We start from the raw sequence: 27,028 nt of genomic DNA on the forward strand, positions 1-27,028 counted from the left end.
GCCCCATTTCCGGCGGGCGGAGGCGGCGCCGCGGCCGCCGCTGCTGCTGCCGGGGCGGGGGACACAATGGGCGGCAGCGGCGGGGCGGCGGCGGCGAAGGGGCGCTGAGGGGCCGCCGCCCTCCTTCCCTCCCTCCCTGCGGCCATGGCCACCACGGCCGAGCTCTTCGAGGTGGGTGCGGGCCCCGCGGGCCGGGGGGCGGGCGGCGCTGGCCGGGCCGGCTGGCTGAGGGGATGCGGCGGCCTCTCCCTGGGGAAGGGCGGGCGGTGTGTGCGGCTGGGGAAGCGGGACAGCCCCGGTGCCGCCCCGCGGGGTGCGGTGCCCTCCTTGCCCCGCTGCGGGGCCTCCCTCCCGGCCGGCTGCCGGGTGCCGGCAGCGGGCGGGTGACAGGGCCACGCCAGGCCCGGCCCCGCGCTCCTTCTGCCGAAGGCACCCCCTGGTCTGACCCCGGCGCGGTGGTGGCAGTGGGGCTGAATGGAATAAAGGAATGAGTTTGCCTTCCGTTTAACCCGCGGTGGAAGCGAGGCACGGAAGGAGAATAGCTCAGCCAAGGCCACGCAGGAGCAGGGCAGGAATAGCAGGGGTCTGTCAGATTCTTCCCGTGGAATTACAGAATGCCCTAAGTTGGAAGAGGCGCACGAGGATCATCTCCATCCTGAAGGGAGCCTGCAGGAGGGATGGAGAGGAGACTTTTTACAGGAATGTGTAGTGACAGGACATGGGGAATGGCTTCAAACTGAAAGAGAGCAGGTTTAGGTTAGATATTAGGAAGAATGATATCACCCTCTCGACTGTGAGGGTGGGGAGGCCCTGGCACAGAGAAGCTGTGGCTGCCCTGTCCCTGGAAGTGTCCCAGGCCAGGCTGGATGGGGCTTGGAGCAACCTGGGACAGAGGAAGGTGTCTCTGCCCATGGCAAGGGGTTGGAACAAGATGATCTTTGAGGTCTCTTCCAACCCAAATCTTTCAGTGATTCTGTGGCTTCAGCTTCTGGCCTGGACCATGAGCTCTCATGATGTGACCTGTGACAAACAGAAAATGTGTGGTGTCCCCACTTTCTCTTCACAGGGACATGGTGTCATCCCCAGGTGTCCTGTATTTACTCTCCAAGTCACTCAAGAGCTGGTTGTTCTTCTGGTGGGTTGTCACTGGGACTTACTTTGCCCAGCCTTCAGGAAAGGGTCTTCTTGTTTCTCTGGAAGATCCTACAGCTGGGGTTTATGTAAATGCATTGTGTGCATTTGTATTTATGAATCATTTTGATCGCACACGAGTGTTATGACTCACATCTTTTGGTTTGCACAGCTTTAAAAAATGGCAGGACTCAAATACTGTGTTCCTGTAGCTGGATGCCAGGTTTTGTACCCTCCCTGCACCAGTCTAGGAGCCCCTTGATTTCTCAACGTGATGACAGTGCCATTCTGTTCTTTGTGGGGTGTTGAGTGTGAGGTAATTTGAGTATGGAAAGAAAACTGTGTGCTTTGGCTGCTTTGGGTCGTGCAACAACTTTTTCCATTTTGCAACAGCAATAAAGATGAAATTGCAGATTAGGTGAGACTTTTGCCTGGAGATTGGGGCTAGAAATTATGGTTTTCCAGCATGGAATCCAGTATTTCTGTCTCTCCTGCTTTCACTTCCCTTTCACTCCAAAGGCAAGAGAGCTTTTGTTGATGTCCACTAATTTAATGTTGCCTGCTTGGTTAGCTTGAAATTTCTGTCTTATATAAGAACAAAAACATGTGCTTGTTATGGGAGTATCCCTTAGCTGTCTGCTGAGGGTGGAATTTGAAATTTGATTACCATATTTTCATGAGTGTGTGTTTTAAGTAAATTTCAGTACAGATACGGGAAATTGTGTAGCGGGATCTGTGCTGAAAATGTGCACAACGTGGACTGAATTCTCCCTCACGTAACTCAAAGCATCATTTAACAGTGGATACGTCTGAACTGGTTTTTAATCTGGCTGTGTCCAGTGTAGTTTCATTTGTAAACACCAGATCAAACCAGGTTATGACCCACTTCAGGCATATCTCTTATTAAATCAGGAGTATTGGCTGAATGGATGGGATCACGTTAATTCATCTGGAGCCAGAGGGAAGTTCAAAGCTGAAGAAATTGACTGTTGGGGCTCATCTGATAACAGGCAAAGGACTTGCAAATGACATTTGTAATAGCTGATTTTCAGCAATTTCTGCAGAACAGGATAGGGGACTTAAAATAGGAGCTAGGCTGTCAGCTATGAGTAACCCTGTTATCAAGATAGCATTTAAAAAAGCAAATGTGTATGGAAGGTACAAACTAAACTAAAAACTTTTGGATCTGCAGTGGAACCTGGAAAATCATGTCTTAGAAAGACACTGTTGAACTTCATTTATTCCTTATAAATCAAGTAGATTATTTTTAGCACATCCTCTGTGGAAAATTGGAAGAAAAAGCTCATTTTATTTCTCTCTTGATCAATATCCTGCACATAATATCCACTCCAGTTAATATTTCTTAAATAATATAGAACAGTATTTATATGATTAAAAAACTGAAGGACAGGTCTCCAGTGTAAGTGTTCTTGGAAGAACAGGTATTTTCCAGGAAGGGAGCTTCCTGTGGTCTGTGTACATGTGCACCCAAGGAATATTTAGAGGTATATAGGGGCATGATGGGTGGAGTAAGATTGGCATTATAATATTTTTTGGGCTTCTGAGGCATCTATATCAGATTTCCTTAAGAGAAGAGGCTTGCAGAAAAACTTTGTGAGTGTTGTTTAAAAAAAAATGGAAAAAATATTCAAAGCCATTCTATGTGTGTAGGTGAATTAGAAGGGAGAAATGTAGAAGATGTTACCTGCACACACAGAGTGTCAGTAAACCCTTTATTCAGGGTGCTTCCACACTTGGCTTTAGTGTCCTTCTAACCAGAGTGGTGCCTCAGCTGAATTGCAGGATCTTCAGAGGAAAAAATGAGGATTTTCGTGTAAAGGAGGAGTCCTGCAAAGAGCCCTGAGGTAGCTGGGAAGCTGGAGGCCTCTCCTGAAGGGAATGTTACTGCTCTGAATGACTCATTTCACCTATAATTAAATTACAAAAGTGTTCCACACTCTTAGATACCAAGGTGGCATAAGGAGGGCATTTGCACTTGGCATGGAAACGTGGCATTGTGGCTTTAGACGAAAAGGATTCTCGCAAAGGAAACTTCACGTTGTGTGTCAGGAAGGACTTGGTTAAAGAGATGAGTGACTTGCAGGGAAATTGTTTTTATGTGCTATCAACCAGTTATTTTTGAAGTTTAGCCAAGGAGACTGAGCACAACACGGTTACTTGAGTCAGTCTGTGGATGAGGAGTTACTGAGTGATTAAATTTCTGCCATGTCTATCAGGATTCAGCGTGTAACAAAGTATATTTAAAAACCTTTTATCTTCCTGGTTAGTGGCTGGGCCTGACTGGATAGGGCACACTTTGTTTCTGAGGAGACAGACCTTGAACAGGCAATATTTGCTTTTCAACGCTTGGTTTTACTTTCAAAACTAATGCTGTTTTTTCCTTCCTTATTCCTTGTGACAAAGTTTCAGACGTATTGATAGAGTAACCAATGTAATACCTGTTGAGATCTGTTTATTTTTTTACTATTTTCATTTTTTTCAGCAAGTTTTATCAAAAGCAGTGGTGGCATATTCAGTTGTTTCATCAAATACTCCTATTAGCCAGAGCCACTCCCAGCTCTGTTTTGGGTTGTTTCACACTTCTAGAACTGTTGTTTCTTATAATTCAAAAGCTTTCTATAAAATCCTGGTGGTTGTGAGAATACTTTTCGTACTTGTCTTAGAAGTGCTGATGTTAGCACCTAATCCCTGCTGCTGAAGTGATAAACATTATCTTCATTAGTGATAGAAACTGAACTGTGTTTAAAGTAATTTAGTATTAACTATGTGATGAAATGTTTGAGCTGGAAGTAGTGGCCAGCTAAAATAGGAGGTCTTGGGTTTATAAATGAGGCCTCTGCCTTCAGAAAATGTTGTTGGGCTGAGAAATAATCTTAGCTCTTTACCCTTGAGTGGTGTTTTTGTAGAAGAACCAGCAAATATTATGGAAGAAGCTTGTGTAACCTTGAGTTTTAGTATCACTCATGCCCTGTTTTTTCTACTCGTAGAAATCAAATTCATCCTCTGATTTCATGCCTTTTTTCCTCATTTTTATCTGCTCTGTTTCTGCAGTTGCACTTGGGTCTCATCCAGTGGCATCTCATGCTGGGTTTTTCGGGCTGGGTTTTTTGGTCAGTTCTGTGTGTGATGCTGTGGTGTGACAGAGAATTGAACAACTGTAAAACCCCCTTATTTTGCCACATAATTTTTGTGGGCAGATGAATTCTCTGATGTGTTTTGCTGATGGCTGGCTAGGGTGGTGTAACCTCTCAAATCAGCTGCAGAGCTCAGGCACTTTGGAATGACAAGGCACAAACCCAGCTGCAAATAATGTCATTTAGAGCCAGCTCTTCGCAGACCTGCAGCACGTTCTTTGCAAGCAGTCTGATAATATCTAAACTTGATGTTTCAACTCATCATATTAAAAGCAGTGTTCTCAGCAATAAATATGTAAGCCCAAGAGGTGATGGAATAATTGCCAGCACTGTACTTTTGATTATAGTAAAGCTTCTAAACACTTTCAAAATGAGGTGTGAGCACCTGCTGAAGGAACAGCCTGCTGAGGCACATTGTAAAGGGTTTTTCTTCTGTGGCCAGGAGCCTTTTGTGGCAGATGAATACATTGAACGACTGGCATGGAGAACACCTGGGGGAGGTTCCAGAGGTGGAGAAGCTTTCGATCCCAAAAGGTAAAAAATCAAATTGCACAATGGTCTAAGTGGATGTATCTCTAATTGTACTGTGTTATTCCACATATATTCAATATATTTATTCCACACAAGCCTGTGTGTAGTGGTGCTGTGTGTCCAAGGAGGTTTTCATGTGGGAGAATTGCTAACATTTGTGACCATGAGCCAATTATTCAGAACTAATGATTCAGTAACAAGAGTAGGGAAAGTCACTTTCTGATTGAGACCTTTTGAATGAAGGAGAATTGTTTGTGTTTGTCAGACAGTTGCTGGATTCAAGCATGATATGAGGCTTCACTGCTATGATAGCTAAGCCAATTTAATGAGTTTCTTACTTTATTTTCCTGAGCTGCCTTGTTTTAAGACACAGTAGTTTGCAAATAAAAGGCACAAAAAGGTAGAACAGCAAGAGAGGCAGCTCTGGGGATGAGATCTCGTGATAAACTAATCTGACTTACTAAAATGTCAGCCAATTAACCTGGCACAGTCAGAGGACATTTCTTCTGGAGCACTCTGGCTCTTTGGAGGCATCTGAGAAGAGAAAGGATATTGTTGAATTTCTGGCAAGATTCTGAACTCTTGACATTCAGTCTGAGGCCTGCATCCTATGCAGAGCTTTAGGTGTGATTGAAGCAGGAAGAAGCCTGGAAACACACAGCATTGTTCCCTGGAGCTCTTTCTCTGTGCTTGTGCCCAGTGTATATATTAGGGTAGTTCATGATTTGTACAAATTCCTACGTAGTTTAACAGAATTTCTGCATTTCTGCTGGTTTGCATTGTGAACTTCTGGGAGGCACTTCCATATTTTTCAGGACAAGCAGGCAAAACCTGCAACAGCAAATATTTTTCTTGTGGCATCTTCTAGTATTGGGCAGAGAGCCAAAATTATATTAATTAATATTAAAAAAGAAACAGATTGTTTTGTGCCTATTTTTTTCTTTTCTGTTTTTAGAAGATGCTGCTTTTGTTTGCTAGAAAGAGTGTTGGAGTCTGTATTTCTCATCTGTAAACCTGAGCAGCAGCTGCCTCTTCTGCTTCTTTCCTTTCTCAATATATTGGACAGTGAATAAGTGCAGAGTTGACACAAGACCTGTTTGAAAAAACAAACTCCAGCCTGAATCAGTTTGTTAAAATTAATAGAGACTGCCTAGGCTTTCTCTAGGCTTTTGTTGCAAAGAATGCTTTGTGTCAGTGTTGTTTAAAGTTGATTTTTAATATACTTCTGTAAACTTAGATGTGTTCCTTGTGGTTTTCTGTGAAATCTGCTGCAGTGTGCTTGCTCTTGGGCTTCTGGCAGGCTGGGAGTGAAGGAGGGGAGTCACCAACATCTGCCTCAGTCCAGTTTTCTTTAAGAAGTTGTGCCTTCAAGTAACTGACTGGGCTAAAAGCATCTTCTGACATTAAACCTGGACAGCAGAGTTCTGAAATCTTTCAGATGTTTTCAGTTCTCAGCATAAGTTTTATGGCTGTGGAGGATCTGGGAGTAATCCATTCCTTGACCAGTGGTTGGGATACTTAGAAAAGAGCTGAAAATATGACTGAAATGGGACGGAATGAACAAAAACAGAAATGAGAGAGATGTTGAGAACAGAATGAAAAGAACAGAGGGAATTCAAGAATGCATTCAGATGTACTGTGATTGGGAGGAATAAAATGTGAGTCTGAAAGGAAAGTTAATGATGGACTAGGGCAGAAAAACCCCCTGAAATGGGTATAGGAAGAGGTGAAGTCAGTCAGAATGACATTATGAACTTATTGCTGTATCAGTTACGTATTAATAATTACTCGTAATGCTGATTTCCAACTTTACAGTAACATGTAGAGTAGAGAATATTTTCCTGTTGTATCCCTTAACTAAAGGGATGTAGTGGCCTAAGCTTTCTTTTTCCATATGAGATTTATTTTGGGAAGATGGGGATGTAGGGATTTCTGTATCTGTGGCAGAGCCATGTTTTGAGGGATTAATATTTTAGTGTTCCTCTCTCCTGTGGCCCACCATGCTCACAGTTTTTATGTTGTCATAGAGTGGTACACAACCAGAGTGATGTAGTTTAAAACAAAATTTTAGAAACAGAATTTTTCTAAAATATTTAATTAATAATAATAATTACTAAAATATTTACATTTAAAATTTAAATTTACTTATTTATTTAAATCTTCAATTTAGAAACATTTCTAAGTTGAACATGGTTAGATCAGCCTTGTATGCAAGTTGCTTTTTTTTTTTTTGAGGTGTTTTAAACTCTTCAGAAGACAGTGTCTTTCAATCTAAAGTCTGTTTTCCTATATTGTATTCTAAATCAGATTATTGGAAGAATTTGTAAATCATATCCAAGAATTACAGGTAATGGATGAAAGGATTCAGAGGAAGGTGGAGAAACTAGAACAACAGTGCCAGAAGGAAGCAAAGGAATTTGCCAAGAAAGTACAAGAGCTGCAGAAAAGCAACCAGGTAAATCCAAAGGGTAGAGTCAGTTGGAAGCTGTGCAAAGTTTTCAAAGCATCCTGTGCTCCTTTAACTTTTCTTGGTGCAGGGTGTTGCTGTTTGAGATAAGAATAAAGAGGGTTTGGTGACAATTTCTCCTGTCAGAGGAGGCTTATCTGCATGTTCCATTAAGGAGTGTTAGCAATGCTGAAAGTGGGGAGTCTTCACAATAATTTAAAGGATGACACTAAGCTTTATTTGGGTTGTGTGTAATTAATTAATTAGCAGTTCTGAGATGCAGCACCTGCATTCACTGGGCTTCTTCTTGTGTTTCCTGGAGTACATGACATGGAAATCATGAGTTTAGTGTCTGTGTTCTCCAGGTTGCCTTCCAACATTTCCAAGAACTGGACGAGCACATCAGCTATGTAGCAACTAAGGTCTGTCACCTTGGCGACCAGCTGGAGGGGGTAAACACGCCACGGCAACGGGCTGTGGAGGCTCAGAAGCTGATGAAATACTTTAATGAGTTTCTGGATGGAGAGCTGAAGTCTGATGTTTTTACAAACTCTGAAAAGGTAAGAGCTGTCAGCGGGATGAAAGCAGTTCAAAGCAATAAGCGGGACTGCCCTAATTACAAGCTGCTACCATGACTTACCATGGTCAGACTTCAAACCACTGAGTGACTGACTTGTTAAAGTTTCATTGTTCTGAAATGTAAATTAACAGCACTGGGCTGCAGATTGCTGATAAAGCATTTGTATTCAGGGATGCTTAATGTGGCAATGTTGGCGTTTTTCATTTTATGAAATTATCGGAGATTTGGGAAACGCTGGGAGGGCAACTTTGGAGTGCAATACAATATCTGCCTGTTTCCTTTGAACCCTTTGCCTCAGATCCATCCTGTAAAGCAGAACATTTCTGAATGCAACTTCTTTGTGCAACTTTGCTCTGTTGGGTCAGTCCACTGGCCTTGGATACCTTTTTGTCACAGCATGCTTTTGGCTTTGTGTAGTCCTGTGGTTATGTCTCCACCCTTGGAATTTAGAGGAACCAGGCAGGAAAACTTCAAAGAAATGTTCATGCATTTTGTTTTTCTTGTGCTTCAAGAGTATGTTCATGAAGCAAATACAATCTGAGTGGTGTGACAAACAGAAATAAACTGAAGGAAAAGAATCCAGCTCTAAGCAAAAGGACACATTGGATTTCCCAATGCAGTTTAAATAAAAGTGTTGGTTTGGGTTTGTTGGGTTTTTTTAATGTGGTGTATCCTGAAGAATCTTCCTTCCCTCCTTAAATTCTGTGCAGTGGTATGGTTGTAGTCAGGAAAAAATTATAATATGTGGAAACAGCAAACACTTGATTTGCACATTCAGCAAAAAAAAAAAAATGTGCTTGAAATGTGCAGCTCATGGAAGACCTGAGAACAGGTTAATAGTCACCCCTCCTCACTGAGCTGGAGGTGTCTCTCAGGGAAATGAAAAGCTAATCATTTTATAAAGTTGTATTCCCAAGGAGTCACTTGCACAGTGCCTTTTGATTCATGGTCTGTGGATATATGGTAATTACTGCTTGATAGCTTGCCCTAATTCAAGAGAGAGCAGAGAAAAACTTCCTTGATTTCCAAGGAAAACAGGTTTCAGCATAAGGGAAGTTCTTCTATGGACAGCCTTTCCCAGAGCTGCATACATTTTTTCTTTAATTTTTTCCTAAGGAGTAATAAAACAGGCATTTTTCAAATATTTAATGGCAGCATGGTGAATAACAAAATATAAGTTAGAGAATGATGTGTTGTCAGCTCAAGAGGCTCAAAGAATTCAACTTTCACTTTATTTGTGAATTAAAGTTTCATGACACATCCTGTTGGAGAACCAGAAAAATTTGGTAGATAAATAGGGTGAACCTGGAAATTTGTAAATAAGTGAACATCTCTACACCCCAAAGAATAATAAGATACTAATCAAATCTGGAGGAAGACAAATGTAAAGGCCTTAAGTATTGTGCCAGTCTGCAGGAGAAGGGTGTGGGAGCACAAACAAGAATTTCTGGATACATGTTATCTTACAGAAGCTAATTTCAACCAGGTGGATTCTTGAACTTTTTCCCTCCTGATTTAAACAATAACTTGAAGAAGTATTTGTAAAAGAGCCTGCCCAGACAGGAGCTGTTACATCTTAATGCATCTTTGTACTAAAAATACTTCTGAAGTATGAGATGGTAACAAATATTCTTAAATGTGAAGCCTTAATGCTTTGTCAGTGTCTTCTGATCTTCACACTGATGGGGGTTTTAGATAATGTTTTAGAGGATGTTATGATTTTTTTGTGCTGTGCCAGCCCTCACAAGTGTGGGCTTTTCTTTGAGACATTGAGGGGACACTGTGAAAGGAGAGGCACAAAGAAGAATATAGTACAGTTATGTTCTAATTGATTCTTTTCTCAATAGTGTCTGTTCTTAAAATCTGTTGGATTCCTTTCTTTCCCTACGCTCCATTTGTTGCTTCCCACTTTCTCCCAGCCATGCTGAGCAATTTCTGACTTACCTCTGTGAAGGTTTTCCTTGCTGGCTTGTCCCTTTCTGTGCATTGTGTCTTCACCCTCTGAATTTTTATAATTTCCCTTGTGCTGCTAGCTAGCCAATCTTTCTCCTGTACTGAAGATTCTTGAAGTGAGCAAATCACTCCAACACAATTAAACTATCAAAATGATCAGCAGCTCACTTGTTTATCCTGCAATAACATTGTCCTGCTTAATATATTTACTATTATTCTTATGTTCATCTCTCTGTTTATGTTCTGTACTTAATATTATTTCATTTTTCCTTTTCACTTGTGTTTTGTGTTTTATTTCTCCATGATTTTTCAGTAGTTTTTTCCCAGATACATTATAGCCCTTAAGTTGTATTTTACAAAATCAATATTTGTTTTGGTTTTTAGGTTTACAGAAGCCTGATTCAATTAAAAATTAAAGATGTCCGGGTTTAAGCAGAAACTGTGGAGAATTGATTTGTCATGGCTTCTCTTGTGCATAGAAAAAGTCCTGAATTCAATAAAATCTAAGTTAGTTAACAGCTATTGTGTGAAGAGGAAACAAAGAAAATGTTGTGTTTGTGGGATTTCTTGGTTGGTTTATTTTTTTGTTTGTTTTGATTTTGCAGCTTTGGTGAATAACTGCTAATATATGGACAATTGCATAGATCCCAGTTGTTAGGTATTAATGTTGCTGCAAGCTAATAGAAATAACTGCTCTTTCATTGGATTTATTTGAGGAGTGTAGCAGCTTCTGCCTTAAGAGGCTATTGTAAGCTGACAGTTCAAAACATAAGCTGCTCTTAATAATCAGAATGGATACACTTTGAGTGCCCCTATTTTTGCTGAACAACCAGCCTGGTGTGATGCCTGTGCTCTCTATTCTTACCTGTGTGTCTGCTTCTATTCTTGAAAAGTTTTAATCCAGCCTGCTCTAAGTGGTGGCAGAATAGGATTTCATTACTTCCTTCCCTCTCACTTCAGTTCCCTGGATCATCACTAATTGGAAGAACAAGATAAACTGCAAATTCTGCATGTTCTCCATTGTGCCAGCTTCTAAAGCTTTTAGTCATCAAATAATTCAGGTTGCAAAAGACCTCTGAGACCCTCGAGCCCAAACTTTCCCCCAGCACTGCCAAGGCCACCACTAACCCGTGTCCCCAAGTGCCACATCCACATGGCTTTGAAATCCCCCAGGGATGGGCACTCCACTGCTGCCTTGGGCAGCTGTGCCAGTGACAGCCCCTTCCATGAAGAATTTTTTCCTAATGTGAATCTAAACCTCCCATGGGACAACTTGAGGCTGTTTCCTCTTGTCCTGTCCCTTGTTCTGTGGGAGCAGAGCCAAATTCCCGTGGCTGTTCCCTCCTCTCAGGGAGTTGTGGAGAGTGAGAAGGTCCCTCCTGAGCCTCCTTTTCTCCAGGCTGAGCCCCCCAGCTCCCTCAGCTGCTCCTCACCAGATGTGCTCCAGCTGTGTCAGGCTTGGCCCAGCCAGCACTGCTTCAATCCACTCAAGTTCAGTTGCCACCAGCTGCCTTCCCTACACTTTGAAATTAGTGTTTTCCATCATTTTGTTCAGCCTAAGGAAGCAGTCCCTAAGCACCACTTAGATTGCACTTCCTGTGCTGACTGATGGTGGAAGAATAATTGATAAAAGGTTCTGCTGCCCAGAGCAGAGCACAGATTTGCATGCTGTGTTACCTGTTTATTAACTTTTGCATTCATGCAGCTGTTCTTATTTGGTAGCTGTGTAATTACCTGACTTCCATCTTGATTTTTTGCTTTGGACGTCAGAGTTTATAATTTCTAATCCATCTTACATTTCGCCTTCTTCTGGAAAATGCTCTGCTTTGATCCCTTTTTTCCACTTTCTCCCCTCTCCTTGCCAAACACAGTCATGGCTTTTTTTTTGGTATGAGCTGTTTGTCCAGATAGCTCACACCCCTCCACAGACATCCCGAGTGGGAACATGTAGTGTGACTTTTCATCATATTTTGACCTATATTACTTTATATTAAAGAAAAATACCTTAAGCATCTTAAAAGTACATATGGGAACTTGAAGGGGTTGATCTCTTGCACGGGTATGTCAACTCAACCAGCTTTAGAGATAGGAACTTTGTGTATGAAAATTGGACAGTGCAGGGGGAGGAAAGGAACAGCCCCAAATCAGACCTTCTTTAATGACTGTCATGTTTTCCTCTCACCAGATTAAAGAGGCAGCTGATATTATTCAGAAACTGCATTTGATTGCACAGGAACTGCCTTTTGACAGGTAAAAGCCTATCTGAACATCTTTTTAAGAAAGTAAATCTTTGCACAGCTATGATTTTTCTGCTGCTTCCCTTGTCTCCCCTTTTGGTGCTGTGCTTAGGGATTCGCGGAGCTTTTGAGCTGGATTGTGTGCTTATTTCTCTCTCCTCTATTCTCAAATTTGTGTTCACGCGCTCATGTTGTAGGATCATCTTTACATACACATCCTAAACTGCTTAACAGACTTTTAATGGGATAATTTTGCTTTGCTGACTTAATGCTAGATTTGAATTAGATGCTTGTAGGTTTTTAGGGATATAAAGCAGGGAACTTTTCTGTCGTCTTTGTGCTGCATGTTTTCATTTTTAAGCAGAGTGCCTGCTGTTCATGATCCAGGATGCCTGTGATTTCTCATGTGATGTGGATTTGAATTTAATCATGCTATTTTTTTTTTTGTTGTTAACAGGTTTTCTGAAGTAAAATCAAAGATAGCAAGTAAGTTATCTATCCAGTTCAATCCATGTTGCTGTATTTGAATTGTTAAAGATGATTAAAGAAGTAAGCAGTACTGTCAGCATTACAGTTTTTGTCTGAATTACGTATCCTGATGGGTTTTTGTTGTTATCCCCTTTTCTCTCCAGGTAAGTACCATGATTTAGAGTGCCAGTTAATTCAAGAGTTTACCAGTGCTCAGCGCAGAGGAGAAATCTCCAGGATGAGAGAAGTAGCAGCAGTTTTGCTTCACTTTAAGGTAAAAAACTGAGGGGCTTAATTTAAATATGTGAATAAAACCAACGCACAGCACAATAAGTGCCTGTTTTGAGTGAAGGTTTTTGTGTGGGCACAACCCTCATGTCAGATAGGGCGTAACTTCAGGACTGAGGGGTTCAATCTGAAATCAAGTGCAGGGGAATAAAGTAGGCAGATCAGGGGGATTGGGGGCAGCATCAGTGGAGAACTTCCTAAAATAATCTCTTCTTGCATGGGTGTGACCTGACTTTCATGCTTGAGAAAGAATGTTGAAACTTGAGGTATAGATCCATGTCGAGTGCTGGTAAGAGGAGTTATGTTAGATATGTAAGAAAAATAGGTTTGGAAAAGTCTGTGCTTTGAATGAATTCTGTTTGGATTTTTTTTTTAATTAAATTTTTCACAACCTTTGTATTTCCTTGATTTTTTTTGTACTGAAAACATGAACACCCTGCTCTAACACTAAGTTGTTTTGTTCCTTCCACAGGGCTATTCCCACTGTGTTGATGTGTACATTAAACAGTGTCAAGAGGTAATGCAGTTTGTTTTACATCATTTCTTTATTTACATTACATTATCGATTTATTTAGTCCTATAGGTTGTTAGAAATATATTTTAAATGTGCTTCTCAATCCCTAGGGTGCATTCCTGAGGAATGATGTCTTTGAAGATGCAGCCATTCTCTGCCAGAGAGTAAATAAGCAAGTTGGAGAAATCTTTAGCAATCCAGAGACTGTGCTAGCCAAACTCATTCAAAATATCTTTGAAGTTAAACTTCAGGTATTTTAAATTTTACCATGTTGAAGTTCATTGAGAAACCTCTTAATAAAAAAAATATCTTTATCTAGAAATAACAATTAATGAGAATTTGCAGTATTTGCAATCATTGTATAAGGGTGTAGAATCAACTCATTGCTCTGTAACAATTAGGACAGATAATCAAGTCCATATAAAATAAATCTCCTTGTATTTATCAAATAAATCTGAATTCAGATTTATCAAATAAATCTGAATACAGAGGAAATACTCAAACTCAATATGTAAAATTGTTGGGGAATTGCTGTGTTCTTTGGGTAATTCATGAGATGTCATACACGGGTTTGATTTCTTCTCCATGCCCCCTACCAAGAATATGTCAGGAAAAGAACTTCCACATTTCATGTCTTTAATTTGCTCATTCTTGGATTTGGGTATCGTTTGTGAGGTTGGCATTGATAAGTGAAAATCATTTATGTTGTGAGTACTGTCTTGCAGCTAATGCAATATTTATGAAAATCTAGAATATTTGAACATACTAAGTTTTTCATCCTGCAAATACACCCACTTAAGTTCTTAAAGCCAACAGCATGACTTTCCTTGGAAAAAGCAATTTCCCTCTAGATGTTCTCTTAGTGTAGAGATTGAGCTTGTGTTTCACCCCCAATTTTGTGTGCCAGTTTTGAATTAGTATTTTATGATGAATAATACTTTTGTCCAAATATTCAATGATAAGAAGGCTCCAAGCTTGTGTCTACTTTGTGTATGTATTATGATAAGCAAATGTGTAACCATCTCTTCTGCCTTGTCAGCTGCAGAAATGCTCTGAGGCCTCTGGTGCTTTTGATTGTTAAAGTGAGGGGATTTTGTGTTAGTTGGTCAGATCAGACATATTTTCAAAGCCATCTGTCTTTTGTCTTTGCTTCACATATTACTGTTTTGTATTGTTAAATCACTTTCTTCTACAAGTGTGCTTAACCCCCTCTGTGGATAATGCAGGAAGTGTAAATTAGAGATGTAAAACCAAGGAAAGATGAATTTCCTTTAAGTAAGGTCTACACTTGCAGGAAATTCCATATAATCTAGGAAGTAGTGAGTATGACCTGTGGTTGCCAGTTGATCTTCTAACAGATGTACCAAATTTTGCAGAGTTATGTGAAGGACCAGCTGGAAGAACACAGGAAATCAGATGCAGAACAGTATCTTAAAAATCTCTATGATCTATATACAAGGTATGTACATATCAATGATGAAATTATTGGATCGAAGCTATGGGAAAATAAACAGATTTATTGTCAAGAAAAAGAAGCCAAAAATGTAAACTTCTCATAAAAGCTGTGAATTTTTTATGTCTATTAACCTTTACAATGATGGGTTTCCTAAGGAAAATTTAAAATGGCCATTGTTATTTTCAATGGGTATTATTGTGATCTTCAAGAGTAATTTTAAAACTGTGCAAAAGCCAGTCCTCCCCATCTCACTGGCAACTTGATTGCAGTGGTGCTGTGTGTAATTAAACATGAATTATGTGAAATTCTTTACTTAAATGTGAAACTGCTCCAAGTCTTAATCACCATCAGGGTTCTGTTGTGCTGTGTACTTTACAAACATGTAATGCTGTAATTCATCCACATTCAACCTTTTCCTCCCCTTCCCTTCTTTGTTTCTTTTGCATAAAGAACCACTAATCTGTCAAGCAAATTGATGGAATTTAACTTGGGTACTGATAAGCAGACTTTCTTGTCTAAGCTTATCAAGGCCATTTTCATTTCCTACTTGGAGAATTACATTGAGGTGGAAATTGGCTATTTGAAAAGTAGGAGTGCTATGATTCTGCAGCGCTATTATGATTCCAAAAACCACCAGAAGAGGTCCATTGGCACTGGAGGGTAAGTTCCTTTTGGGAAGTTTGATAATTTTGAAGTGGAAGGGAGGTGGTGAGGGGAGAAAGGCTCTGTTTGCCATGTCAGATGCACAGTGATGAACTGCCAAAGACCTACAGCTTTTTTTTATAATTTGCTTTCACTTTATGTTCTGCTCAAAAGTGTGTTGCTCTCAGTACATGTGAAATGTACTCAGTGCATGGTATTTGTACATACTGGAAATGAAAAATACCAGTTAAACCTATGTTTCAACTTAGGATCCAGATCCACAAAAGGACTGAAGCAAAACTAAGGTACCTAAAGCATGTATATGTGTGTATCTAAAAGCATACATTTTTTTTCACCTGCCCAGGTCTTGTGGTCCCCTCCCAAGACCTAGGAAGGGGAAAAGACCATAGCAATGTCAGTGAGAAAGCTCTTAGTGAGCCCAGAAGATGCAATGGACTTAGAGAAAGGTAAAACAAGACTTCATTATCCTCAGGGTAGAAAAACTAATGAAGGAGTAGTGAGAAGTGGGATAGGAAGTATTAAAACTTGTGTGAAGCAGAGGTGCTCAGGCTACTGCACCTTTCAAAGAGCTGCTGGGTTCAGTGTGTCAGGAATGAGGAATGATGTGGAAAAAGCAGCAAGTGAAGTAATTCTAAAAAAAAAGCCAAGATGAAAATTTAATTTTCTTGGGGAAAATTAAATTTATTGTAGTGCGTAACTGTATGGGCTGTTTTATGCATGGAAATGTGTCGAAGCATGCTTGACTAAATAAAGAACTGCTGAGATAATGGATGAGGATGAGAGGATTTGTGGGTGTGGATGAGATAGGAAGCTCTCATTAGTGTTTGGAAAGTGCAGTGTGAGAGAGAGGATGGAGGCTAAATCTGTCCAGAGAGCAGAAGTGCTGTAGGATTCCAGTGAAATCACTCATCCCACAAGGGGAATGAATAGCTGCTCCCATGTGTGAACGTGCCATTCCAGAACACAGTTGACCATGGAATCAGAGGTGGTAGTTTTGCATTTACTGCCAATTTTTGTTTTTAAAGCTTGCAAGACTTGTCTTAATGCTTGCACATCCTAAACTGTGTCTCGGGTCCTGTTTTTTGAGTTAACAACTAAAAGATCCTGAATTGTTGTTGAGTTTGAGTGCCAAAATTTCCATCTGGTGAAATCTTCTTGGGGTCTGTCTTTGTTCCAGTATTCAAGACCTCAAAGAGAGACTAAGGCAACGAACAAACTTACCCCTGGGGCCAAGCATTGACACACATGGGGAAACCTTCCTGTCACAAGAAGTGGTGGTTAACCTTTTGCAAGAAACCAAGCAAGCTTTTGAAAGATGTCACAGGGTAAGTTTGCTTCCTGTCCCCTCCCATAGTGGTATCATTTTGTGTGTGAGATTAAGTTTTGAGCTTAAGTTTTCGGTGGAGGTGTGATAGGAAGGTTGTTGTGAATTTGGAAAGGAAGATTTGTAAATTTGTAAAAATTTGCAATTTTTTGGTTGTTGTAAATGTGGAAAGGAAAGGACGTTTCAAATTGTCTTTTGTGTTTTTCATGGAAGTGGAGCCACAGTGGAAGCTGAGGGTTTGTTTTTCCATGTGGATCTAGTTGTAATTTGTGAGTATTAATGCTGGCTGTTTTTGGAAGAAGTGGGGATGGTTAAACCTGCTGGCTGCATTGCTTTTCTTACTAAATTAGACCCAAAACCTGAGAAACCTTTAGTGTGGTTTTATTTCCCTGCTCTAAAAATACACTGTTCAACAGTTGTTTTCCTGCCTCAAGTGTAATTTCTTCTTACATTAGTGAATGATCACCAATAAAATGCTGAGAGGAATAGTCCTAAATATTATTTACCTTGGCAACCCTCTACAATTCTTTAAATGCTTCAGTCTAACATGAAAAAGGTATTTTACTTCTGATTAAATTGCTGGTTTTACTGCCTGTCAATCATATTTGTCTGGCACTTGGTGTAAATGAAAACCCTTGAAATTTAATTGCAGACTTAAATGTGATTTTTTTTTATTAGCTAAACACGCTGATTTCTAGGAAATTTTAATTCCTTTAACATTCTCAATGAGCTTATGGCAGAAAAACTTTAGATATTTAGATATTTTAATATTTTCTAAACTGAGTGGGGCCAAAGACAGAACAAGGTACAGACACAAGAATTTTACCTGCACACCCTTGGCATCACCACCTTCCTCAGGATGAGAATCAGTGCCTGTAGGGCAAGCAGGTGGATCATTATTTTTCTCAATGTCATAGTTGCTAGAAGCAGTTGTTAAATTCATGACATAAACTGGTTTTTTTCCACATGTGCACAACCTTTTGTTTCTGCCTTTCTGTTGGGATCAGGTTTAATATAAATTATTTTAGAAGAATTGTATTTGAGTGGAAACCCCAATGGATCTTAGCACGTAAAGAGATTTCTAGAGTTAGGATTTTAGAATTTAGGGGTTTGTGGTCAAAGCAACTCACTGTGCAAAAGATGAGTTAGTCCCTGGCTAACTAATTGTGGTATTTATGTCACATAGCAGATGTGTGCAGGGTTCTGCCAGCTGTGACTGCTTTAGGAAAAATAAATTGGTAATTTTGATGTAGCCATATATTGAAACATTTCATTGTTTGGAGATCTCTCTTGTTGGGTTTTTGAGGTTTTTGGGGGGAAATACAACAGAAACATCCGTGAGTGTTGTGTAAATTACCTTCAGTTGCAGTAGTAATCTTTCTTCCTTGAAGCTTTATAAAAGTCTTCACCTAATTCCTTAGGAACCAAAGCTGTTTTTCCTAGGTACAAAAGCCCTGTCACGTTTTTCTTTAGAAAAGGGATTTACTGACAGGTTGCTGTCCGAAATCCCTTGTTGCTTACAGCTCATCAAAGTCCAGATGCTGAGTGTAAATGTGGCCATTGCTGCACTTAATAAAAGTGTTCATGCTCCATTGACTCCAGCTGAACTGTGCTAAACGTAGCCCAGGTTCAGCTGCATTATTTTTGCTGCAGTGCTAAAAGAACACGACCTGGAGCTCCAGCTAACCCAGTGTCCTGCTTCTCACCGTGCCCACTGCCAGGAGAGTGTTAAACGAATAAAAATACTGGGCATGTATAGAGTAATCTCTTCTGTATGCATTTTCCCAGCATCCAGAGGCGTGCAGGTTAGGCAGTTCCTGAGACTGCATCTGGAAAAATGTTGTGAGGACTATTAATTAATATCTTCTTTTATTATTACCCTCATAATGATTATTAGAAACTGTTAATGCTTTTATTTGTAGCATCCTGTGGCAGCTTCGGTTTACTTGTAAACACTGAGGGGTTTGTTGATATTATAGGCTGTTCCTGAATAATTCTCTGTATGGATACTTTTCATTTTGAGTAAAATTCCAATTATTCTGGAATACTTGTTACATTTTAAGCTAATCCCCTATGCAATATCCAATAAACTTTCAAACCTATGTAGAACTGACCTTTAGGATATTTTTTTTCTTTTCCTTTAAAGCTCTCTGATCCCTCTGACTTACCCAAGAATGCTTTCAGAATTTTTTCTATGCTTGTAGAGTTCTTATGCACTGAACACATCGATTATGCATTAGAAACAGGCCTTGCTGGTGAGTACAGTATTTCCTGAGCATTTCATCTCCTTGGCCTTTCTGTGCAGATGATCTTTGCTGTGCCTTATTGATTGGCCTTGTTCAGGACGTGTTGGTTAAATTAAATCTGTTTTGTGTGTTTGGGGGTTGACATTTAATGGCTTCTAAAGTGTAACTTTCATTTGGGGAGTTCATACACCGATGGAAACATGCTTTTGTCTTTAGAAACATTTTTATCATAGAAATCGGGACATCAGCATTCCCTACCTCTGTATTCTGTGTCACGACAGGAGAATATTTTTGTATTAAATCTTAATGTTTATAGGAATTCCTTTCTTGTTTGTATATTTCTGTGCTTAGAGTGACAGTAAATAAGAAAACTGCTTGTTTAAAGAAGTTAAAATCTTGACAGTGAGAACCTGTCTTGTGAGGCAGCATCAAACTCACATTCTGAAGGAGTTCTTACATTGACTGCTCTGTTTTGCTTTCAGAATTATTACCAGTTAGGTATTTCTTATGCTTGTTACCAATATAGCTACGAGAAGAATTCTATATATGGCACCGTGGTAAATTTTTGAAACTTTAAGCCTGTGATTTAAGCATTCATGGAAAAAAATCTGCATATTTAAAAAGTCATCATGCTAATTATAAGAACTGCATATCGTTACAATTCTAATGAAACCTCCTTTGCTTCAGGCATTCCCTCTTCTGATTCAAAGAACGCAAATCTTTATTTCTTGGATGTTGTCCACCAGGCCAATACTATTTTCCATTTGTTTGACAAGCAGTTCAATGATCATCTGATGCCACTGATCAGGTACCTTAGTTTTGATTAACATTTCCTCTGGTCTTTTTTTTTTTTGGTGGAGAAAACAATTTTTTTTCATTTCTCTATTAAGAAGAGTTTATGCTTGGAGTAATTCAACTTGATATTGTGGAAGGGGGAAGAAGGGAGGTTTAAACAAACTGATTCCTTTGGAAACAAATGGGAGAGGGTGAGCTCCAGGAGTACTGATAGGAAGGAAAGACAAGTTGCTCCATGGAGATTTTGCTGCTGCATTCCAGGTGGGACTCAAGGGGGTTTGTGGCTGTGCCCTTTTCCTGCTGGGGTGGGAAATCTTCACTAGATCGTGTTGGAAGCAGCAAATCCAGCAGACAAATTAGTTTTGATATTTTAATACTGTCACATATCTTCTCTACTGTTGCAGTTCTTCTCCTAAATTATCTGAATGCCTTCAGAAGAAAAAGGATATCATAGAACAAATGGAAGTGAAGCTGGATATGGGCATTGATAGGCAAGTAGAGATTGAAACTTTCTCTTAATCCTTTAAACCACACCTTTGTCTTATATGTTAACTGGCCTTTTAAGCATGAATTATTCCTCAACTCAAAATTGATATTTTAATTTTTTTAAACATATAAACTTATACTATTGTGCATAAGAAATTTAGATTTTGTGTGGTTAGAGGGTCATGTTTTCCATGGCAGATTTCTGACCCAAAAATGCTTCTGGAAGGATGTTAAAGGATTTTGCTTATGTTGAAAGAGTGCAGTAATTCACTGTTACTTTATTGTCTCAAACTGGTGTTTTTCTACTTTGAAAAGAGGGGGAAATGATGATTGAAATAGGTTAAGCACTTGCAGGATTTCCATTAGGAGCAAGGTTTGACAAAAATAGGTTAAATGATTTGCTGGGATCTGTGCAGTGCTATGGATTAGACCGAGATGTGCAAGTCTGGAGACCTGGAATAATTTTGATTCTGACATTGACTTGCTTTGAGGTTGTGACTCATTTAATCTTTTTTCTATTTCTCAGAATAAAAATGAGGGGATAGCTATAAAAATTGCAAATTAAAATCACAGCTGTTTTGCAGCAGAGGAAAATAATAAACTAACGAGCTTAACATTAGGAAATGGAGCTGTTGTGTGATGCCCTACTTCTGGTTTGGTGTATTATTTTCTGCAAGTGCAAGGAGAAGGTGGAAATAGGAGAGGTAAGGTGGCAATTGAGATTTTAGCTGCTCCTGCTGCAGGTGACCTTAGAGGTTTAAACATGAAGTTGGAAGCACTTGAAGCACTGAGGCCACAAGCTTAGATCTAGATAGATACAGGTCAGTCATCAGTGTTACAGTGGTTTGTATCTGTTTGTGTTGAATAATTAATTTCTCAAAGATTTAGAAGAACAAGTTCTTGTCAGAAGATAGTATAATCAAAGGTTTGTTGATCAGGAATTTAAAAAAATGTGTTTCAGCACATAAAAAAGAGAGATTAGTTTTGAGATGAACATTGCATGTAGAATGTGCTCGTGGGGCTGTTTTGTGCTGCTTTGTGGTGTCCACTGATGCTGTTGGGAATTGATTGTCCTGCTTGAAGGAATGAGTTTAAAAAATAAAGCAAATTTTTGAAACGTTGATGGTTTCAGCTTTATCTAATCTGGAAAAGTCCAAGTGCAGCTTCTTGAAAATCATTCACAGCAATTATCTACCTCAGTAAGAGTGATTTATTAGCCAAACAGAAATAGTTCAACTGGTTTTCTCTCAGTATGTATTTTGTCTAAACAGCCTTCTGGGAGTATTTATTCCAAATGGAAATTGAGGAGAATGCAAGATACTATTTCTTTAAATTTCTGTTAGTATGTGGACTTGGAACAAAGTAAATCTGGAATACAAGCCTGAGCTCCATGCATAGGAAAAAAAGGAGTTTTTTCCCCTCTCTGGTTGTATGTATTCTTCTCCACCCCACCCCAGCATGAGTCCTTCAAGGCCTGGAATGTCCCTGACAGTTTTGTTTGGGAAGGTTGGGGAGATGAGGGGGGTGAAGGACAGGGGAGAGGAAGAGAAGAGAGCCAGAGCGATGTTCCTGGCCAAGGTGGCTACTGGGAGAGGTTTGCAGCCTCTGTAGCCTGCTTTGCTGTTTGCCCTTTGCTTTGGACTCGAAGGAAAGCAGAGCCTTGACCTTAGATAATGTTCTGAACAGATAAATCCTATAAAGGAGAAATAATTGATGCTGTAAAACTCCATTAGATTTCTGGGAGCAAGAGAAATACCAAGCTCTGGCAAAGGAAGAAGTTTCTTCTTCCCCCTCACCCTTCCTTCATTTTCCAAGTGTTTTCTGAGGCTTGCTTCTGACTAATATGCAATGTGATCTAATTCTGCTAAACTCCTTGGAATGCTTCCTTCTGATTCTCTCTGAAGGATGCTATCCAATTTCTCTGAAGAGCTGGATTTGAATGGATTACCTCACAATTCATGTGTCCCCTTTAAAAGCAGCAGGCTGCAGGCTCTGCTCCAAGACACTGAACTTGGAGGAAAGAGTTTTTAGGGTTTTTTTTTTTGGCTGGTGCTCCTTTTCCTAACTGCTTTCATAAAATCAAGCAGATCTTCTCTATAGAAATTTTTTTTTTTCTCTCATTGCTTCATGCTGCTTAGTTTTGTCCAGAATTGTGTCAGTATATATAAATATGAAAGTCAAGGAAATGAAAAAGTTCCCTTCAAAACCCAATCTGTATTTGTAACTTTAAAGGACACTGAATTGTATGATTGGACAGATGAAGCACATCTTGGCTGCAGAGCAAAAGAAGACAGATTTCAAACCAGAAGATGAAAACAATGTTTTGATTCAATATACAAATGTAAGTAACCAAAGTCTCAGCTCAGGAGTGTTATCAGGCACAAGATGCTCCTTACCAAACTCCCATTAGACAACATGTGTATTTACTTAATTTACTTCCATCTTGCACCAAGCACCTCCAAACTCTGTTGTGGACTGTTTTCTCAAGCTGAAAAGGAGCATGAGTAGTTTTTATCTAGTGTCAGACACAAATCAGTGGGTGCTGGAGGAACTGGCACATTCTTTCCCCTCCCAAGAGGCCCAAATTTGGAACGAGGCTTTTAGCTGATAATTAGCTTTTAGCTATCAGTTTCAGAAAATCAATTATCAGGTACTCTCCAGTTGCTGGGTGCTTTTTCCTCTCAGAATGGCAGCAACGTGGCAAAGCATCACAGGTACAGTATGAACATTTTGCTGCAGTGTTCTCTCTCCAGTGAGTGTGTCTGAATCCCAGCCTAGGGGCTGCTGGGGTGGCTCACATTAGGGAAAAAGGCAGGGAGGAGTAGGGAAAAAACTCAGTGGGAAGAAGTGAGAGCATTCCCTAAATGCCTGCAGCCAGGTGGGAGTGGGAGAAGTGCAGCAGTAGGACATAGGCTGTGGTACTCTGTGGAAAGGGTGAAAATCCCTGTATGGCTGGTAATTTGGATTTATGCTTGTGACTCACAAGAGGTTTTTAATCACACACCCCTTTGGTGGATCACTAAATTAAAAATCCAGATTAAAATGTTCTATTCTGAACTAATATGAGCTATAACTTATTTGAATAATTGAATTTTCTACTTGCATTTTTGCATCTTTGTGTAGCAAATAAAAAGAAATGTGGAAAATTATTAATTGAAGAATAAACTCTTATAACACATCATTGAGATTAATCAAAGTTAGTAACTGATGTTCAACTTATGATGTGGAAGAAAGTAGATTACCTAATTCTTACTTCTTCTTATTTTTTAATCTAGGCTTGTGTTAAAGTGTGTGGGTATGTTAGGAAACAGGTGGAAAAGATCAGGAACTCCATGGATGGCAAGAATGTGGACACGGTTCTGATGGAGCTCGGGGTTCGTTTCCATCGCCTCATCTACGAACACCTACAGCAATATTCCTACAGCTGCATGGGGGGAATGCTGGCCATCTGTGACGTGGCTGAGTACAGGAAGTGTGCCAAAGACTTCAAGGTGAGCCTGTCTATCAGGAGGGAGTGATGCTGGTAAATCCTCTCTCTCCTCATCTTTTGAAGATATTGTGGGAATCCTTAAAATCAGAGGGTTTTGGGAGAGCTGCAAAAGGCAGGCGTCAGAGACAGCAGAACTGTGATTGGAGCTAAGCAGTAGCCATGAGGTTGATCAGCAGAAAAATTATGTAAGAAGTAGAAATGTAAGGACAAAGAGAACAATGGTTCTGAATGGTATAAAGCTTGTCTAGAATAACTACCTAAGCTGCAGAAAAGTATATCTAGTGAGATATTAGGAAGTTCTAAGCTTAGTAATGGAGCTCTGTGCACTGTGTTTTAAGGCCAACAAGCAGGTATTGTATTTGAAATAAGCCAGCATTGTTTAACCAAAGGGACGTGTGCTTACAGTGCTTGGATGGAACTACTGTCAATGTGCTTTTGCTTTGTGTGATTGGTCAAACAACGTACTTCAGAAGTTGTAGCATTAAGTTCTTGGTCTGCTGCCTGGGATGTGAGCTGATGGCATCTTCCCATTGTCAAAACCATGCAGTGAGACTGATGCTGGAAAATAAAAACAGCTCGGGGCACGTTCCTAGCAGTCCCATCCCGTTTGTGATTTGTACACAGACCCCGGCCAGCGATAGATGTAGGTGGATATTCTGTTACAAGACTTCAAGCAACTCTAATTATTTCTGGTTTTCCCTTTGTTTCCTCTTGCCCACAGATTGCGCTGGTCTTACAGCTCTTTGACACCCTGCATGCACTTTGCAACCTTCTGGTTGTAGCCCCGGATAATTTGAAGCAGGTTTGCTCAGGAGAACAACTTGCTAACCTGGACAAGAACATCCTTCACTCCTTTGTCCAGCTGCGTGTCGACTACAGGTCTGCTCGTCTGGCTCGCCACTTCAGCTGAGAGCATGGCAGGAAACCTTGCACCTCTGGGCAGCCTCAGTTGTTAGAAAGCACAGGGAATTATTTCTTACCAACCATGGGTGTAACTTTTGTGGGACAGTGACTGTTCAGGATAAAGCAGCAGCCATATTTAAACCTGGCCATGTGGAAGGCGAGCGGGTAAAAATCTGGATGATGTTTCATGTTAGCTCAAGTTCTCCCAGTGAAGAATTTCACAAATCTACTTGCTACTGATTTTTTTTTTTTAATTGGAAACATGTTGGTGTAGGAGAGCAAATGGTGCATTGAAAGTGTTTTAGTCTTCAATATTGAATTATCAGATACCATTTGTTAGACTTGAACTACAGAGCATAGCGTAGGTAATGGATTACATAGAATAGACCAGTGTAAAAACATTCTTCATCAATTTTAATGACTTAGACTTCAGCACAGCTAATCATAATCAAATTATCTTTGATTGGTGTTTCTAAGTCATTTCTTTCATTTAAAACGTTATCCTGCTCAATGTAATTTCTTGCTCTAATTAATTAGCTTGGAATTTCTTTGAGATGTAGGAGTAAAACACTATCCCAAAAAGACGTAATTTATTCATTGTGTAGCATTCTAAACAGAACTAAAGTGGTGAAAAGTTTTGGATTTTTTTTTAAATTTTATTTTTGGTTCTTTGGCTTTGTTTTGGTTTTTTTTTACCTAATAGTCAAGGGCCCAGTGGAATGTACTGGCATTGTATGATCTGACATTATTATTTCTGTTTGATACCAGCACACTGAATTTTATATATGCTCCTGAAATAAATGCAGCTGCCTTGCCTAAGGCATCCTTATTGCAAGGGAAGGTGCCCATTGTTGGGTTACTGTAAAAGAACTTTTTCTCCTGTCTTATTTTGTATGTAAATAAATTAAAATTCTAATGAAGTGAAAGGATAAAATGTAGCCCAGTTTTTGCTATGTGGCAGGAATGGCTCCAGCAAAAACCTAGAGTGGCAAATTCTCATGCTGAAGAGAATTGATCCTCAGTGCCTGAGCAATATAAAATGTTGAAGTGTGTGAAAGCTGCTCCTCCACTGATCATAACTTTGATATTGGACAGAGGCCACTCTGCATCTGTTGTGCTCCAGGGTTAATTCAGGAGTTCCTGATGTGAACCCACAGTGTGCACACAGTGAACTGAAGCAGCAGTGATGTTTGAAACCTCTGGGGTCCACAAGCAGCTGGAAATTGTTGTAAATAGACCTTTTTTTTCAGAGTGGGCTCTTGTGGAAACCAGGTTGGAACTGCAGTGGAACAAATCCTTTCTAACACGTTCCTTCTACTGTGGGCTCAGCACATGATGGAAACTTCTTTGTCTCCCATCTCCAGAGCAGCATTTCTATCCATTCACTTTATGGGTTGGTCAAAGAATTGGATTTTCCTCTTCTGTTAAAGAATTCCCAGGTGGGGTCAATATTGACAAGACTTGTTGGAACTTCTTTTGCTTAGCTGGGGTTCTCCTGCTTCATTTTGGATTTAGGGGAGCATTCTGTCAGTAAACAAGGGGACGGATGCCAGCCTGGCTCACAGCATCCAGGGAGTCTGGCTGCTCTGCTGGGCTGCCCTGCTCTGTTCCTTGGCCATGGCAAAGCCACAGAGGGGTTTGGACACTGGAGGAGGCACCTGCTTGTACTGCTGCCATTTTTGTTTTAAAAGCTCTGATGTGAATTCAGATGATACCTCTCTGTTACCTCTGTAACTGAAAGCCAACAATTTTAAGGCTGTGGTTTCATGAACCAATACAAAATCTTTCTACAAAAAAAAAAAAGTGTCAATTTGCTAACACCTCAGAACAGTGAACATCATCTTGAGATTGCAGATCACAGAAGTGCTTCAGAATTTGTTGTATGACTGTTTGAATTTTTTTTAAGGTTGTATGAAATGTATTTACCATTTTCCTTGCTTTATTAGCTGTGTTTTCCATGCATATGCTCAGTGCAATATTTCCATTTTGCCTGTTAACAGGAGGCAGCAAAAAGTAGGTGAACACTTAGATATGTAAACTCTTCCTCAATAAAAAAATTCCTTCCAGATACTTTTTTCATTTCATTTCCACGTTCCTCGAAAATATTTATACTCAATTGTATAAGCCCTTCTATTTAAAAAAAAAAAAAAGAATAAAAGTAATTTTACTGACCAAATTTATCACTGGTGTGAGCTTTCTCCTTCCTTTAAGAAACCTCCCCATGCAAACACTGGAAGTTTCTATTTCTGGAGAAGGCTGCATTGTCAGTAAGTTTATTTTATAATACAAGTTGGATTGGGATGGGGTGGGGGGAACTATAATTTTCACACATTTTTAACTTTAGAGAGCTCTTACAGCATAT

General features: G+C 39.9%; 1 protein-coding gene across 2 annotated transcripts; it reads left to right on the forward strand.

The window, feature by feature from the left end:
- Positions 1–8: 8 nt before the first annotated feature.
- On the forward strand, positions 9–26,846 carry EXOC5 (exocyst complex component 5). 2 transcript variants are annotated; one of them, XM_038138316.1, is made up of 19 exons: positions 9–171; positions 4,729–4,820; positions 7,125–7,272; positions 7,629–7,823; positions 11,982–12,046; positions 12,491–12,519; positions 12,666–12,775; positions 13,262–13,306; positions 13,414–13,554; positions 14,680–14,762; positions 15,210–15,419; positions 15,671–15,706; positions 16,600–16,747; positions 18,893–19,001; positions 19,680–19,800; positions 20,192–20,278; positions 22,506–22,614; positions 23,549–23,764; positions 24,485–26,846. In XM_038138316.1, exons 1-19 carry the CDS (start codon positions 145–147, stop codon positions 24,671–24,673), a joined length of 2,160 nt encoding a protein of 719 aa, XP_037994244.1. In that variant the 5' UTR covers positions 9–144; the 3' UTR covers positions 24,674–26,846. The 2 variants fall into 2 exon arrangements, with proteins under 2 accessions (XP_037994244.1, XP_037994246.1); XM_038138318.1 differs by lacking the exon at positions 15,671–15,706.
- Positions 26,847–27,028: the final 182 nt, after the last annotated feature.

The sequence above is a fragment of the Motacilla alba genome, chromosome 5 (assembly GCF_015832195.1).
Source record: "Motacilla alba alba isolate MOTALB_02 chromosome 5, Motacilla_alba_V1.0_pri, whole genome shotgun sequence".
Lineage (NCBI taxonomy): Eukaryota > Metazoa > Chordata > Aves > Passeriformes > Motacillidae > Motacilla > Motacilla alba.